This window comes from Dendrobates tinctorius, unplaced genomic scaffold (genome assembly GCF_039654945.1).
Source record: "Dendrobates tinctorius isolate UK_male_01 unplaced genomic scaffold, ASM3965494v1 ptg000014l, whole genome shotgun sequence".
NCBI classification, from domain to species: Eukaryota; Metazoa; Chordata; class Amphibia; order Anura; family Dendrobatidae; genus Dendrobates; species Dendrobates tinctorius.
In genome coordinates this window covers 21,011,441-21,026,204 of record NW_027361682.1, presented here as the reverse complement: position 1 = coordinate 21,026,204, position 14,764 = coordinate 21,011,441, and the positions used below count along the sequence as shown (strand labels likewise).

Genomic DNA, 14,764 nt, shown 5'->3' with positions numbered 1-14,764 from the left:
CAGAAGGAATAAAAAAGCTAGACAGGTAAAACATTAACAATTCGATAATAAAAAGGCATAAAGCTGAATAAACAAGTGATGGAAACACAGCAGGCAAGACAAAGGAAGGACAATACAAACCATACGGGGCAGACCGGGCCGACATTGCTGAACGCCTGATCACATGTGGGAGAGGTCTGATTACGGAGGCGATCACAGAAGCAGCGAGCACGTTGCAACACCATTACTCATCACCTCCGACGTAATCCGTCCTCACGTATATAGGGATTATGACAGAGGCTGCAGAGCCTGTATACAAAGTCATACTTAACCCCTTCTCACCTTCAGCAAATTTGAGCATGTCCCTCCCCTTCTTCCAAGAGCCAAGACCGTTCTGACGACAGTCGTACGAGGGCGTGTTGTTTTGTGGGATGAGTTGAAATTTTGAATGACACCATTCACTTTACAACAAATGTACTGTAGCATATTGTATAGGTAAATGATCACACATCAAATAAAAAGAATTAAAAGAAAAATGTTTAAATCACCCCCACCTTTCACATGTTCAAAACCACATTAAAAAAAAAGCAAAAAGTTATTTTTCCAATCTACGAAAATATAAAATTCTAACTGTACATTAATTGCACCCCCCCCCCAAAAAAAAAAAAAAAAAAAGTGTTGCAGAAAAGAAAAAACAAGAAATAAGATAAATGATCAAAACGGCTTATGTACCGAAAAATGGCATCAATAAAAGTTACAGCACCAGCATGAGAAACTAACAAAAAAAACCTTCGTACAGCCATGTCAATGGAAAAAAAGAAAGGGAATGGCTGTTAGAAAAAAAAAAAAAAAACACGAAAGATGAGATGAGAACGAAAAACGAGGCAATTCTACTTTTTTTTTTTTTTTCAAAATCATACGAAAAACGAGGCAATTCTACTTTTTTTTTTTTCAAATCATACCTAATGGATATTATCTGTAAAATGATCATTATAAATAATATTTTTAAAGCTGGGGAGGGGGAATTAAATTTAGTCTCAATAAAAAATGGGGGGTGGGGGGGGTCCAACACCCGACATCCCCACCAATCAGCTGGGCTAGGATATATAATATATATATGGGTAGAAAACTGCAGGTCCATACATGGCTACTGCAGTTTACCTCCCACTTGCTTAAGTTTAGGGGTGCCAGGTGTCAGACTTCCACTGATCTCAAATTGATGACCTATCCTAGAGATAGATCATCCCGGCAATCCCTTTAAACCACAGGCCATACTAGAGAATGACTGCATACACTTCTCGTCTGTCTGTCTTCCAACAAAGAGTGCAACTAGCCGCCCCAATGTCAGAAATGATCAACATCCCAAGTCGCTTCTGGTGAAAAGTTACGAACTGCAACAGCGCCCTCTAGCGGAGTAACTGCTGCATCTGCAAGGCGTTATTAATGGAAGCAGCCCATCCTGGTGCCAGATACATTAGTAAATATCAAAAGGGTTAACTTTATTAACTTGAACTGTCAATTGGTTTTTAAATTAAATACTAATTTGGGAGGGGACACGATTTTGTGACGCAACAGCGATCTCGCTACATGTGACACGTAACGTGTGAAGAGCCTTTTCCAAATGGCGCACCGGTGCTGGACAAAATGAAGGCAAAACAACATCTTCATTAATGTGAAAAGAGGACACGACTTTTGGCTGAAAAGGAGGGGCTGGTCTGAGGACCACCTTATCCCTATGGAAAGTGAGGAACGGAGCTCGGCAGGATAGGGCCACCAGCTCTGAAACCCGCCTGATGGAAGTGATGGCCACTAGGAACATCACTTCCCAGGTAAGGTACCTCAAAGAGATATTCTGAAGCGGTTCAAATGGAGCTTCCTGCAGAACACTTAGGACCATGTTAAGGTCCCAGGTGTCCATAGGCGCCTTCTAGGGAGGTACCAAGTGGGAGACTCCCTGAATGAAAAGTCTTCACCTGCAAATTAGTAGCAATTCTGCGCTGGAACAGGATGGATAAGGGGCAAAGCCCGAGTCTAATGCTCTACCGACTGAGCTATCCGGGCTCTCTAAGCCTGACTGGAGAAAAGCCAAGATGTTGGGGGATCGAGAATCCCAGCAGGGAAACACCGCGGTGTCAACACCAAGGAAAGAACACCTTCCAGGTGTGGTAGTAAATTAGTGCTGAAGCAGGCTTCTGGGCGCCAATCATTGTAGCGACCACCTCGCTCCCGAACCCTGCCGGGTTAGAATCCAAGATTCAACTGCCATGCCTTCAAACAGAGTCCCTGAGTTCGGGTGCAAATCGGCCCTTGAGACAGTAGATCTGGGCGCTCTAGCAGGCGCCAAGGAACGTCGGCGAGCAGCTGCATTAGATCTGCGTCCCACGCTCGACGGGGCCAGCAGGATCGCCGGCACCCCTTCCGTCTTGATCTTTTTGATGACTCTCGGAAGTAGTGGCAGTGGGGGAAATAGATATGGGAGGCGAAACTAGTTCCATGGCAGAACCCACGCGTCCACCGCGAATGCCTGCGGGTCCCTGGCCTGAGCGACATATGTGGGCACCTTGGCATTCACTCTGGAAACCATCAGGTCCACATTCGGAGCTTCCCACAGTTGACAAATCTGCTGAAAAACTTCGGGATGTAGAGACCACTCTCCGGATGCAAGACCCTGCTGGCTGAGAAAGTCTGCCGCCCAATTTTCCATGCCCCGGGATGTGGACCGCTGAAATCACCGAGTGGTTTGCTTCGGCCCTCTGAAGAACGAGCTCCCCCTCTGGTTGCTCTGCTGTGGGTGCCCCCTTGATGATTTATGTAAGCCACCGCCGTGGCATTGTCCAATTGAATCCAGACAGGGCGGCCTGCTAAAAAGTGTAGAAACTTCTGCAGAGCCAGCCGAATTGCTCGTATCTCCAATAAGTTGATCGAGAGGCGTGCCTCCTGTGGCGACCACCGTCCCTGGGCTGTGTGGTGGCGAAACACCGCTCCCCCACCGAGGAGACTGGCGTCGGTTGTCATTACCAGCCAATGATCTGGGGGGAAAGGTTTCCCCTGGGCCAGAGAGGAACTAGTTATCCACCATCCGAGCGACTGCCTGACTTGAGAGGACAGTTGGCACCGCCGATCGAGCGTGAAAGGATTCTTGTCCCAGGCTGACAAGAGGGAGTGCTGCAGGGGGCGAAGGTGGAACTGGGTGACAGGTATCGCTTCCATTGCTGCCACCATTTTCCCTAGAATCCTCATCCCGGATTGGATGTTATGTTATGAGGGACTGGTTGACGAAGTGTCCGAACTCCCTGCAGGAGAGCTAGCGCCTTTTCCTGAGGGAGAATTACCAACCCTCGGCAAGTGTCGAAGATCATTCCTAGGAAGGAGATCCTCTGAGCTGGCACAAGGGATGACTTCTTTGCATTGCCAACCATCCTAAGCGGGCAAGAGTATCGTGATGTTGACCTTTTCCTTGCATGCCCGTATTGACGGGCCCTTGACCAAGAGGTCGTCCAGACAAGGCAAGACGACTATGCCTCGAGAATGCAGTGTGGCCATGACAACTGCCATAACCTTTGCGAACACTCTGGGAGCTGTGGCTAGCCCGAAGGGTAGCGCTACGAACCGAAAATGTTGATCGCCAATGGTGAAACATTGAAACCTCTGATGAGGAGGAAAAATGGGAATATGCAGATATGCGTCCTGGATGTCTATTCAGGCCAAGTATCCTCACTGCTCCATGGCCAATATGACTGAAAGGAGAGACTCCATCAGGAAATGTCTTATCCTGATGAATTTATTCAGAAGCTTCAGGTCCAAAACAGGCCTGACAGACCCGTCCTTTTCGGGAACCGCAAAAAGGTTGGAATAGAACCCCTGAGCTCTTTCATGTTCCGGCACTGGAACAATGACTCCGTTGTGCTGGAGCGATTTGATGGCTCCCAATAGAGCCCTTGCCTGGGTATCCACCCTGGGAAGCCGGGAAGAAAAAAACCATCTGACAAATTCTATTCTGTAACCCGAGGCCACCGATTCCTTTCCCCATGAGTCGTGAGCGACTTTGACCCAGACGTAGTGAAACCAGAGTAGGCGGCCGCCAACCTTGCCGGTTTCGTCTGGTAAAGGCCTCGAGTCATTTGGTGGACGATCTTTGGGATCTGGATCCCCTCGATCTGGGCTGCTGAGTATGCATTCTCCCCAATGGGTTGGCTCTATTTGAGACCTGCCGCTCCCTATCCTGGTTGGGGCAGCCTGAAGCGGCGGAATTAGCCGCTGTAGTCCACCCGGGGTTGCGAAAGGCCCGAAAACGTGCCTGAAAACAGGTGACGAAAAAGCGTTTTGCCCTTTTGTTGAGGGAGAAACCCGTTCTTTCCTCCTGTGGAGTCGAGATAAGTTGATCCAACTTCTCCCCAAATAGGTGGCCGCACTGATAAGGCAGGGAAGTCAAGGACTTCTTAGAAGTAGGATCGACTCGCCATGTCCTTAACCATAGGGCTCTTCTGACAGAAATTGCATTAGCGACAGCAAGTGCTGAGCAATTTTCCGCATCCCAAAACGCATTGATTACATAGTCTCCGGTCATCGCCACCTGACCTGCGACCTCCGAAATCTCTGCAGGTAGATCCTGTTCCTGTGCGACCTTGTTTAATGTTTCTGACCATGATATCATAGCCTTGGCTACCCAAGTTGCTGCGAATGAGGGAGCGAGCGCTGACCCCGACGCCTCATATACTGAGCGAGCCAAGCACTCTAAGGCGATCCGTGGGATCCTTAATTGAGGAAACCCTAAGGACGGATCCCAACGGGGATTCCATACCTTTTTACGGAGGTCCAGAGCAAACGGATACCTTGTTTCGAGTGCTTTTTGACCCGAGAAACATCTGTCTGGACGTTCTCTGTGCCGCTGCACTATGTCCTCAAACTCCGGGTGAGAGGAAAAAATTCTGTGCGGGCGCTTCACTCGCTTAAATGCCACTTTATGCCCCCGTAGCCGCTTCGGGATCATCCTCAATCCCCAGGGTCTGATTGACTGCTTCTATGAGGCTGTCCACTGTTTCACGTGACCCTGGAGTGTCCAGGTCAAGGGGCTCGTCTGAGTCGCAATCTGAGGTCTGCTCGCTATCAACCACTGGTGACGGGGAGCGAGAAGCAGAGCTTACGGATGCCAAAGCACCGGATGGACTGGGCGACACCGTGTGGATTCGTTTCCTCCGGGTCTGCCTGGAGTGAGAGCGGCCCCTGCAGGTCGGAGGCTTTTGTGAGGTGGAGGTTCCCTTTAAGGCCGGCGAGCCATTGTCCCCAGGGCTGTGGAGTCGGTAAGGCAAACCTGCGACTCAGACTCCTCAATTTCCCTTACATCGACTCCGACTCCCACATATATTGCTTATATTTAAGGGAAAAATTTATTGTAGTACAATGTGAACATTAGACATTTAATCATTTCTATGATCCAATAATCAAGATATTTAGATAGAACATAATATCTATTTATTGGAATACAACTTTAGAACACAAAAAACTGTAATAAATTGTAAATATGTAATACACTGTATACATGTATACGGTACAGACCAAAGTTTGGACACACCTTCTCATTCAAAGAGTTTTCTTTATTTTCATGACTATGAAAATTGTAGATTCATTCTGAAGGCATCAAAACAATGAATTAACACATGTGGAATTATATAATTAAAGTGTGAAACAACTGAAAATATGTCTTATATTCTAGATTCTTCAAAGTAGCCACCTTTTGCTTTGATTACTGCTTTGCACACTCTTGGCATTCCCTTGATGAGCTTCAAGTGGTAGTCACCAGAAATGGTCTTCCAACCGTCTTGAAGGAGTTCCGAGAGATGCTTAGCACTTGTGGGCCCTTTTGACTTCACTCTGCGGTCCAGCTCACCCCAAACCATCTCGATTGGGTTCAGGTCTGGTGACTGTGGAGGCCAGGTCATCTGGCGTAGCACCCCATCACTCTCCTTCTTGGTCAAATAGCCCTTACACAGCCTGGAGGTGTGTTTGAGGCCATTGTCCTGTTGAAAAATAAATGATGGGCCAACTAAACACAAACCGGATGGAATAGCATGCCGCTGCAAGATGCTGTGGTAGCCATGCTGGTTCAGTATGCCTTCAATTTTGAATAAATCCCCAACAGTGTCACCAGCAAAGCACCCCCACACCATCACACCTCCTCCTCCATGCTTCACGGTGGGAAACAGGCATGTAGAGTCCATCCGTTCACCTTTTCTGCGTCGCACAAAGACATGGTGGTTGGAACCAAAGATCTCAAATTTGGACTCATCAGACCAAAGCACAGATTTCCACTGGTCTAGTGTCCATTCCTTGTGTTCTCTAGCCCAAACAAGTCTCTTCTGCTTGTGGCCTGTCCTTAGCAGTGGTTTCCTAGCAGCTATTTTACCATGAAGGCCTGTTGCACAAAGTCTCCTCTAGTCTTAACAGTTGTTGTAGAGATGTGTCTGCTGCTAGAACTCTGTGTGGCATTGACCTGGTCTCTATTCCGAGCTGCTGTTAACCTGCGATTTCTGAGGCTGGTGACTCGGATGAACTTATCCTCCGCAGCAGAGGTGACTCTTGGTCTTCCTTTCCTGGGGCGGTCCTCATGTGAGACAGTTTCTTTGTAGCGCTTGATGGTTTTTGCCAATGCACTTGGGGACACTTTCAAAGTTTTCCCAATTTTTTGGACTGACTAACCTTCATTTCTTAAAGTAATGATGGCTACTCGTTTTTCTTGCCATAATACAAATTCTAACAGTCTATTCAGTAGGACTATCACCTGTGTATCCACCAGACTTCTGCACAACACAACTGATGGTCCCAACCTCATTTATAAGGCAAGAAATCCCACTTAATAAACCTGACAGGGCAGACCTGTGAAGTGAAAACCATTTCCGGTGACTACCTCTTGAAGCTCATCAAGAGAATGCCAAGAGTGTGCAAAGCAGAAATCAAAGCAAAAGGTGGCTACTTTGAAGAACTTAGAATATAAGACATACAGTATTTGCAGTTGTTTCACACTTTTTTGTTAATTATATAATTCCACATGTGTTAATTCATAGTTTTGATGCCTTCAGAGTGAATCTACAATTTTCATAGTCATGAAAATAAAGAAAACGCTTTGATTGAGAAGGTGTGTCCAAACTTTTGGTCTGTACTATATATATATATATACACACACACACACACACACACACACACACACACACACACACACACACACATACACACTATGACTTAACCCGGCTAAGATAAAGCCTAGATCCTCAGGCTACATTCACACTATGGGCGTAGCCAGGATCAAACCTGGGGGGGGGGGGGGGGCAGAATCTCATACTGTTCCGCAGAATTTCATACTGCACACCTCAGCTGCTGCAGAACCTCATACTGCACACCCCTACACTTGAAAATAAAGCCTGCACCTTAAGAAGATGTGGTGATGAATGCAGTCTATTTATTCCAACTATCAGTTGATGTTGATGTTACTGAAGACGAGCAATGCCTGTCCTGGGCGTCCTTTTGGGCAGCTATGAGGTGTACCTGACTGGTGCTAAAAAAGAGGAGTGTTAGTCTGTGTGCTATCTGGCTTTCATTCTTTTTGGTACAGATATGATATGGATAGACAGATATGGATAAATGGATATATAGAGCAGATTTCTAATCTGCTTTTGCTATTGAAAACATTATCTATGAGCTCAAAAACGTTTCAGGTGATGCGGTTTTTTAAAAAGCTGATCTGCTTTTGCAACTGAAAAACGTATCCTCAAAAAACGCAGGAAAAACGCTGTGTGTGAATGTAGCCTTAGATCAGGAATAGAACAGCCATTTATAGGACATTTCATAACTTTCCCAAATTCCTATGAAAAAATATTCAGCATATTCTGCATTGAACTACTGTACCCAATTTATTATATATTTTAGGAGTCGGTCCATTTTATACTGACTCCAACTCAGACTCCACCAAAATCAGCACCGACTCAGACTCCGACTCCACAGCCCTGATTGTCCCTGCCCCTATCTGGGGCTTGAAGGGACTCTATTGCTCTCGTAAGCGACACCATGGACTGTGGTTAAAACTAAAAGATAAAGAGCGCAATAGGGTCTTACCCAAGTAAAATGGATATAAATCAAGCTATTATACTCACCAATAACAGGAGAGTTTCAGGCACAACGGAATAGAGATCAAGCTGCTGCACATCCAAATGGCCACTCAGTGACCATAAATCATTAGATTTACAAAGAAAGAATTTTTGGAATTAAACGTGCGCTGGTAGACAAACGACTCCTTGCAGATAATATACTTATATACTTGGGAATTAAAAGTATATAAGTATATTATCTGCAAGGAGTCGTTTGTCTAGCAGCGCACATTTAAATCTAAAAATTCTTTCTTTGTAACACCATGGACTGTGACAGAGATAGGACCCACTCCAGGGACACATTGGCTACAGTCGCAGGGGAGGGCTCCTGGGCGCGTTCGGAGTCACAGGCTTCTGGGTCTGTGCTCGTGGAAACCTAACCCCACAAGACATGCATGCGGCATAAAGGAACGTGTGCGATTTACCCTTTTCGGTCATATTGCTGCCAGGCCTAATTTATATGAGAGTTGAGGGGAAGGGAGGAGGAGAGAAAAAAAAAACAAAACACCTTTAATCGCCCGTAGCGCGCCCCTAGTGTCGGGGGTCACACTTACCCCGTCCTGTGTTCCGGCCGCTGTCTCTGCGCTCCACTGCCCAGCGTTCCTTTCCTCTGGGTAGGCCGGGACGTTCCTCTCCCAGTCGCGGCCTACCCTGCGATGAAGCCGGGGGCTCAATTTGTTTGGCGTCCGCCCTAGCCCGTGGGGCGGCGCCGTAAATGACGTCACGACGGGGGCGGGGACTTCTGCCCGCGGCCTAGTCACGGCCGAAGCCGCGGGCTAAATTTTGCATGCCCGCCGCGGGGGAGGGGGGCGCTGGTGGCCTCTGCCTTTTCCCCTGCGATCCCTGCCACCGGAACCCGGCGTCCCTGCCTGGAGGAAGGAGGCAGGAGAGGGAAGGAGGATTGCCTTACACTCCCTAAGATGCCTGGAGCTTCCCCAGAACACTGCCGCAGGGCCCTCCCAAGCCCTCCATACCTGACTCTGGATCTAGCACACCAGTTAATTTCTGGACGGTGCAGGCACCCTAGCTCCGTCTGACCTCTTCAGGGGGTGAGGAGAGGGACTGTCCGCCGCCTTGCAGCACCGCCTAGCATTGGTGGAGCAGTGGGGGCCGCACAGACTAGTCTTGTGCCTCTGTGCAAGCCCATGGTTTCTATACCTAGGGGTGGACAGGGCTAAGTCCGGCATTATGTCCCACGTCGTGGGAGAGGATACGTGGAGGGACACTCGCACGTGCTCGACCGTTGTTGGTCTGGGGAAATCGGACCCTTTCAATAGGATCCATTTCCCCTGTCTTATCTTCATAAAATAAAAAACAAAAATAGAAGTCTGGGGAAAAAGGCCCAGATATGTCCCTCGGTGCGGGAAAGGATACGTGGAGACGATACTCAACACGTGCTCACCCGTTGATGGTTTGGGGAGATCGGACCCTTTCAATAGGATCCGTCTCCCCTGTCTTATCTTCATGGAAAAAAGAAGTCTGGAGAAACCCAGACACGTGTGCCTCCAAAGACACTAAGCAAAAAACTGAGTTCCGCCCGCAATAGGGGCGAGGGTGTATACGATGGAGGAGCTAACCTTTTTTTCCACTTAGTGTCAGCCTCCAAGCGGCAGAAGCATACACCCACAGTATCTGTGTCCCCCAATGAGGCGAAGGAGAAATCAATATTTTGAGGAATAACCATGATTTTTAATCACAGCTTTCATGCGTCTTGGCATGCTTTCCACCAGTCTTTCACACTGCTTTTGGGTGACCTTATGCCATTCCTGGTACAACAATTTAAACAGTTCTTCTTTGTTTGATGGCTTGTGACTATCCATCTTCCTCTTGATTACATTCCAGAGGTTTTCATTGGGGTTCAGGTCTGGAGATTGGGCTGGTCATGACAGGGATTTGATGTGGTGGTCCTTCATCCACACATTGATTGACCTAGCTGTGTGGCATGGCGCATTGTCCTGCTGGAAAAACCAGTCCTCAGAGTTGGGGAACATTGCCTGAGCAGAAGGAATCAACTGTTTTTCCAGGATAATCTAGTATGGAGCTTGATTCATATGTCCTTCACAAAGATTAACCTGCCCAATACCAGCCTAGCTGAAGCATTCCCAGATCATCGAAAATCCTCATCAAATTTCAAGACACTGTGGCTTATACGTCTCTCCAGGTCTCTGTCTAACCATCAGACGACCAGGTGTTGGGCAAAGCTGAATATTAGACTCTTCAAAGAAGATTACCTTACTCCAGTCCTCTATGGTCCAATCCTTATGGTCTTTGGCAAACTTCAGCCTGGCTCTCCTTTGCTTCTCATTGATGAAAGGCTTTTGTCTAAATTTACATGACTTGAGCCCTGCCTCTAGGTTCCTGTTACGAACTGTTCTTGTCATGCACTTCACCCCAGTTGCCATTCCTTTTGTAGGTCACTTGATGTCATCCTGCGGTTGCTGAGCGACATTCGAATAAAATCACGGTCATCCCGGTCAGTGGAGAGTCGTTATCGCCCTCTGCCGGTCTGTAACTTTGTTGTCCCCAATGTCTGCTGCTTGACATTGTTGTAATGGACTGCCGTCTAACAAATTTTAAGGATGGGGGCAACATGACGCTCACTGTATCCCTCTGCTAGTAAAGCCTGAATTGAGCCCTTCTTTTCCTCACTCGACTTTTCAACTCCTTTGGCATGGTTAAATTATTTTTTAGTTCCTATTAATTTTGGGATATTACTAGCACTTGTTTTGCCATCCAGCTTGTCCTATTGCAAGAGGATTCTGAACACCACAGCAGGGTTTTTTATACTTTCCTTCGATATATAAGATTTGGTTCAGGTGATCACCTCATCAGAAGCACCTTAAGTAGAATGAGGTGTACTCTGGTTAGAATTCAACTGACACTGGAATGACTGTCAGACATGTAGAGAAGCTGATTTTTATAAACTGTGCAGTGGTCTCTTAATTTTTGCCAGAGCGCGCACGCACGCACGCACACACACACACACACACACACACACACACACACACTTCTCACTAAAGTAGAATATCAAAGTTAATTTATTTCAGGTCTTCACTACAAAAAGTGAAACTCATATAGAGTCTGTACAAACACAGTGATCTATTTCAAGTGTTTTTTGTTAATGTTGATTATGGCTTACAGCCTATGAAAACCCAAAAGTAATTACCGTATCTCAGTAAATTAGAATTAACAAAAACACCTGCAAAGGTTTCATAAGCATTTAAAAAGGTAACTTAGTCTGTTTCAGTAGGCTCCACAATCATGAGGAAGACTGCTGACCTGACAGATGTCCAGAAGGCAGTCATTGACACACAACAAAAGGAGGGTAAGCCAAAAAAGGTCATTGCTAAAGAAGCTGGCTGTTCACAGAGTGCTGTACCCATGCATATTAATGGAAAGTTGAGTGGAAGGAAAAAGTGTGGTAGAAAAAGGCAAACAAGCAACCGGGATAACCGCAACCTTGATAGGATTGTTAAGAAAAGGCCATTCAAAAATTTGGGGGAGATTCACAAGGAGTGGACTGCTGCTGGAGTCACTGCTTTAAAAGCCACCACACACAGAGGTATTCAGGACATGGGCTACAAGTGTCATATTCCCTGTGTCAAGCCACTCATGACTAATAGACAACGCCAAAGGCATTTCATTTGGAAATCAAGGTCCCAGAGTCTGGAGGAAGAGTGGAGAGGCCACAATCCAAGCTGCTTGAGGTCTAGTGTGAAGTTTCCACAATCAGTGATGGTTTGGGGAGCCAAGTCATCTTCTGGTGTAGATCCACTGTGTTTCATCAAGACGAAGTCAGCGCAGCAGTTTACCAGGAAATTTTAGAGCACTTCATGTTTCTCTCTGCCGACAAGCTTTTTGGAGATGGAAATTTCATTCTCCAGCAGGACTTGGCACCTGTGCACACTGCCAAAAGTACCAATACCTGGTTTAAAAACAACTATCACTGTGCTTGATTGGCCAGAAAACTTACCTGACCTTAACCCCATAGAGAATCTATGGGGTATTGTCAAGAGGAAGATGAGAGATACCAGACCCAACAATGCAGACGAGCTGAAGGCTGCTAGCAAAGCAACCTGGGCTTCCAAAACACCTCAGCAGTGCCACAAGCGGATCGCCTCCATGCCACGCTGCATTGATGCAAAAGGAACCCGACCAAGTATTGAGTGAATTTACTAAACATACAGTTCAGTAGGCCAACATTTTGGATTTTAAAATCATTTTTTCAAGCCGGTGTTAGAAAGTATTCTAATATACTGAGATAAAGACTTTTGGGTTTTCATTGGCTGTAAGCCATAATCATCAACATTAACAGAAATAAACACGTGAAATAGATCACTATTTGTAATAACTCTATATCATATAGGAGTTTCATTTTCTGTATTTAAAAACAGATATTAACTTTTTGATGATATTCTAATAGAGAGAAGCACTTGTATATACAAAATGAATTTTTAGGCATCCCACTGAAAACCACAAAAAAAAAATACACAGTTCAACAGCGCCTTTAAATCACATCGGTTTTGCTGGTAATGTTATAAAAAAAAAAAAAAAAAAAAAAAAAGTTTCTCATGTGCCTCTAAAATTCTTTATGATATGTCCCCACAGAGCCCTGATCTCACATCATCCTGTCTGGGATCACATGGAGAGACAGAAGGATTTACGCATGTGACATTCACAGAAGATCTGGGGTCAGTTTTCCAAGATGTTTGGAACAACGTTCCCTGACGAGTTCCTTCAGCCACTGGCCGATGTTATCTAAAGAAGTTGCATTAAGCCCCTTTTCAATCTCAAATGAGTGGGTCCATTTAATATATGACCAAAGGAAACCCCGCTAAGAAGTCTCGAGACCCTACCAGTGTACACAGTGAAGTTGTCAGAGAACCTCATTAAACACTGTATGACAATTTATACAACTCACACTGAATCTTTTTTTTATAAAAAATGATGGCCACCTGCTATGTCTGAATGAACACGATAGATTACATCTGATGAATAAGATTCTGTGCGAGAACCAATGCAATACATCAAAAAAGGGAAAACTTAGTAAGTTTAGCTTAAAAGAATTTTCTTTTTTTTTTTTTTTTTTTTTTTTTTTTTTTTAAGTGGTTATCCAATCACCCATGAAAAGTCTTCAGCGTCTTTAGACTGCCAAATGTTGACAGTGTACAGAGCACTTGCTGTTACTATTCCCGTACGAGCGTTTTGCACACTTGCGGTCACATACAGACTAGACCCATCGGGCTTCTCTCAATTCTCTTATACTGATAAGTGCAGAAGTCTTGTGGGCATGTGAATTCTGACAGCAAATGCGCTTTACACACGATCATGAATCAACAGTATGAAAAATCACAGACTTTAATTATGAGAGGACAACCCCTTTAACTAGAGGGGGTTTTACACATAGCGATATCGCTATAACGTCACCGATTTTGTGACGTTATAGCGATATCGCTATGTGTGATACTTACCTCCGACCGGCTCCCCCGCTGTCCATCGCTGATCGCGCGAGAATGTCTGGCTCCATTTCTCGTCGGGCCCTTCCTGCTGGGCTTCCTGCTGGCGCCGACGAGGGACGCGTGGAGGCAGGCAGGAGGACGTCAGGATCGCTGTGTGTGAAAGGTGAGTATCGTGCGCTACGTCGCTGCTGCATCGCTGTGAGGTCAGCCTGTGTTGTGTGACAGCTCACTAGCGATAATTTAGCGATGCACCAGCGATCCTGACCGGGTCGGATCGCTGGTGCATCGCTAAATGTAAAGGGGCTTTAACACTACCGCTAACATTTGAAAAGTATGTGACCTTTTTGAGGTTTATCCCCTGGATGTGAAGTGACAACAAGAAGAGATCTGGAGATTATATAAGTTGTGGAACTTTTTTCTAACACATACTTGAAGATCTGGTAGAACAGAGGGAACATTTGCAAATTAAATTTTCCTTTTCAGGCAGGTGTGGAAAACAAATGCTGCAAAGTAAGAAGCTTCCAAACATACAAGTGACAATAGTTAATTTTCATCAATTAACAAATTACAAAGTGAATGAACAAAAGAGAAATCTAAATCCCATCAATATTTGACGATTGCCCTTTGCCTTCATCAATTCTTCCAGGTAAATGTGCAGAGTCAGGGATTTTAAAGGATTATAGTCAAACGTATGAGTAGCCAATTATACCACTCAGCTGAGAATGAGCATCATTTTCATTTGTAAGTTTGAACAGTCATTAAACGAAACAGAAACGGCTTAAAACTGGGTGAGAAACAGCCAAACTCTGCTAAAAGGGTGAGGTTGTGGAAGAGTTTCAGATCACAAGTCATACACCCACAGGACTGAGAACAGCAACAAGACACAAGGTAGCTATACTGCATCAACCAGATCTCTCCCAGGCAAAGATTTCAATGCAGGCTGGGGTTTCAACATGTGATAGTCAAGCTCTTTTGAAGAAGCATCAAGAAATGGGTAACACTAAGGACCAATGATGCAGTTTTCGGCCAAGGAACCTTAGTGCAGCAGACGAAAAAGGCATCATGCTTGCTTCACTTTGAAATTGGAAGATGTCCAGCAGTGCCATCAGCTGAGAAATTGCAGAAGCCAGTAGGACCAGCTTCATCGATCTACTGTCCAGAGAAACCTCGTCAAATGTGGTCTTCATG

The 14,764-nt window shown here is 45.8% G+C and overlaps 1 protein-coding gene across 2 annotated transcripts in view; it reads right to left on the bottom strand.

The window, feature by feature from the left end:
* Positions 1-14,764, bottom strand: part of MAP2K6 (mitogen-activated protein kinase kinase 6) — a 152,056-nt gene that overhangs the window by 99,437 nt on the left and 37,855 nt on the right. The window contains exon 1 of one of the 2 annotated variants that reach the window (XM_073559972.1): positions 121-165. The exons of the other annotated variant lie outside the window; for it this stretch is intronic. Within the exon in view, the coding sequence (XP_073416073.1) occupies positions 121-145 (25 nt within the window). The 5' untranslated portion in view covers positions 146-165. Of the gene's footprint in view, positions 1-120; positions 166-14,764 lie in introns of those variants that run through there. 2 annotated transcript variants of the gene reach the window in all.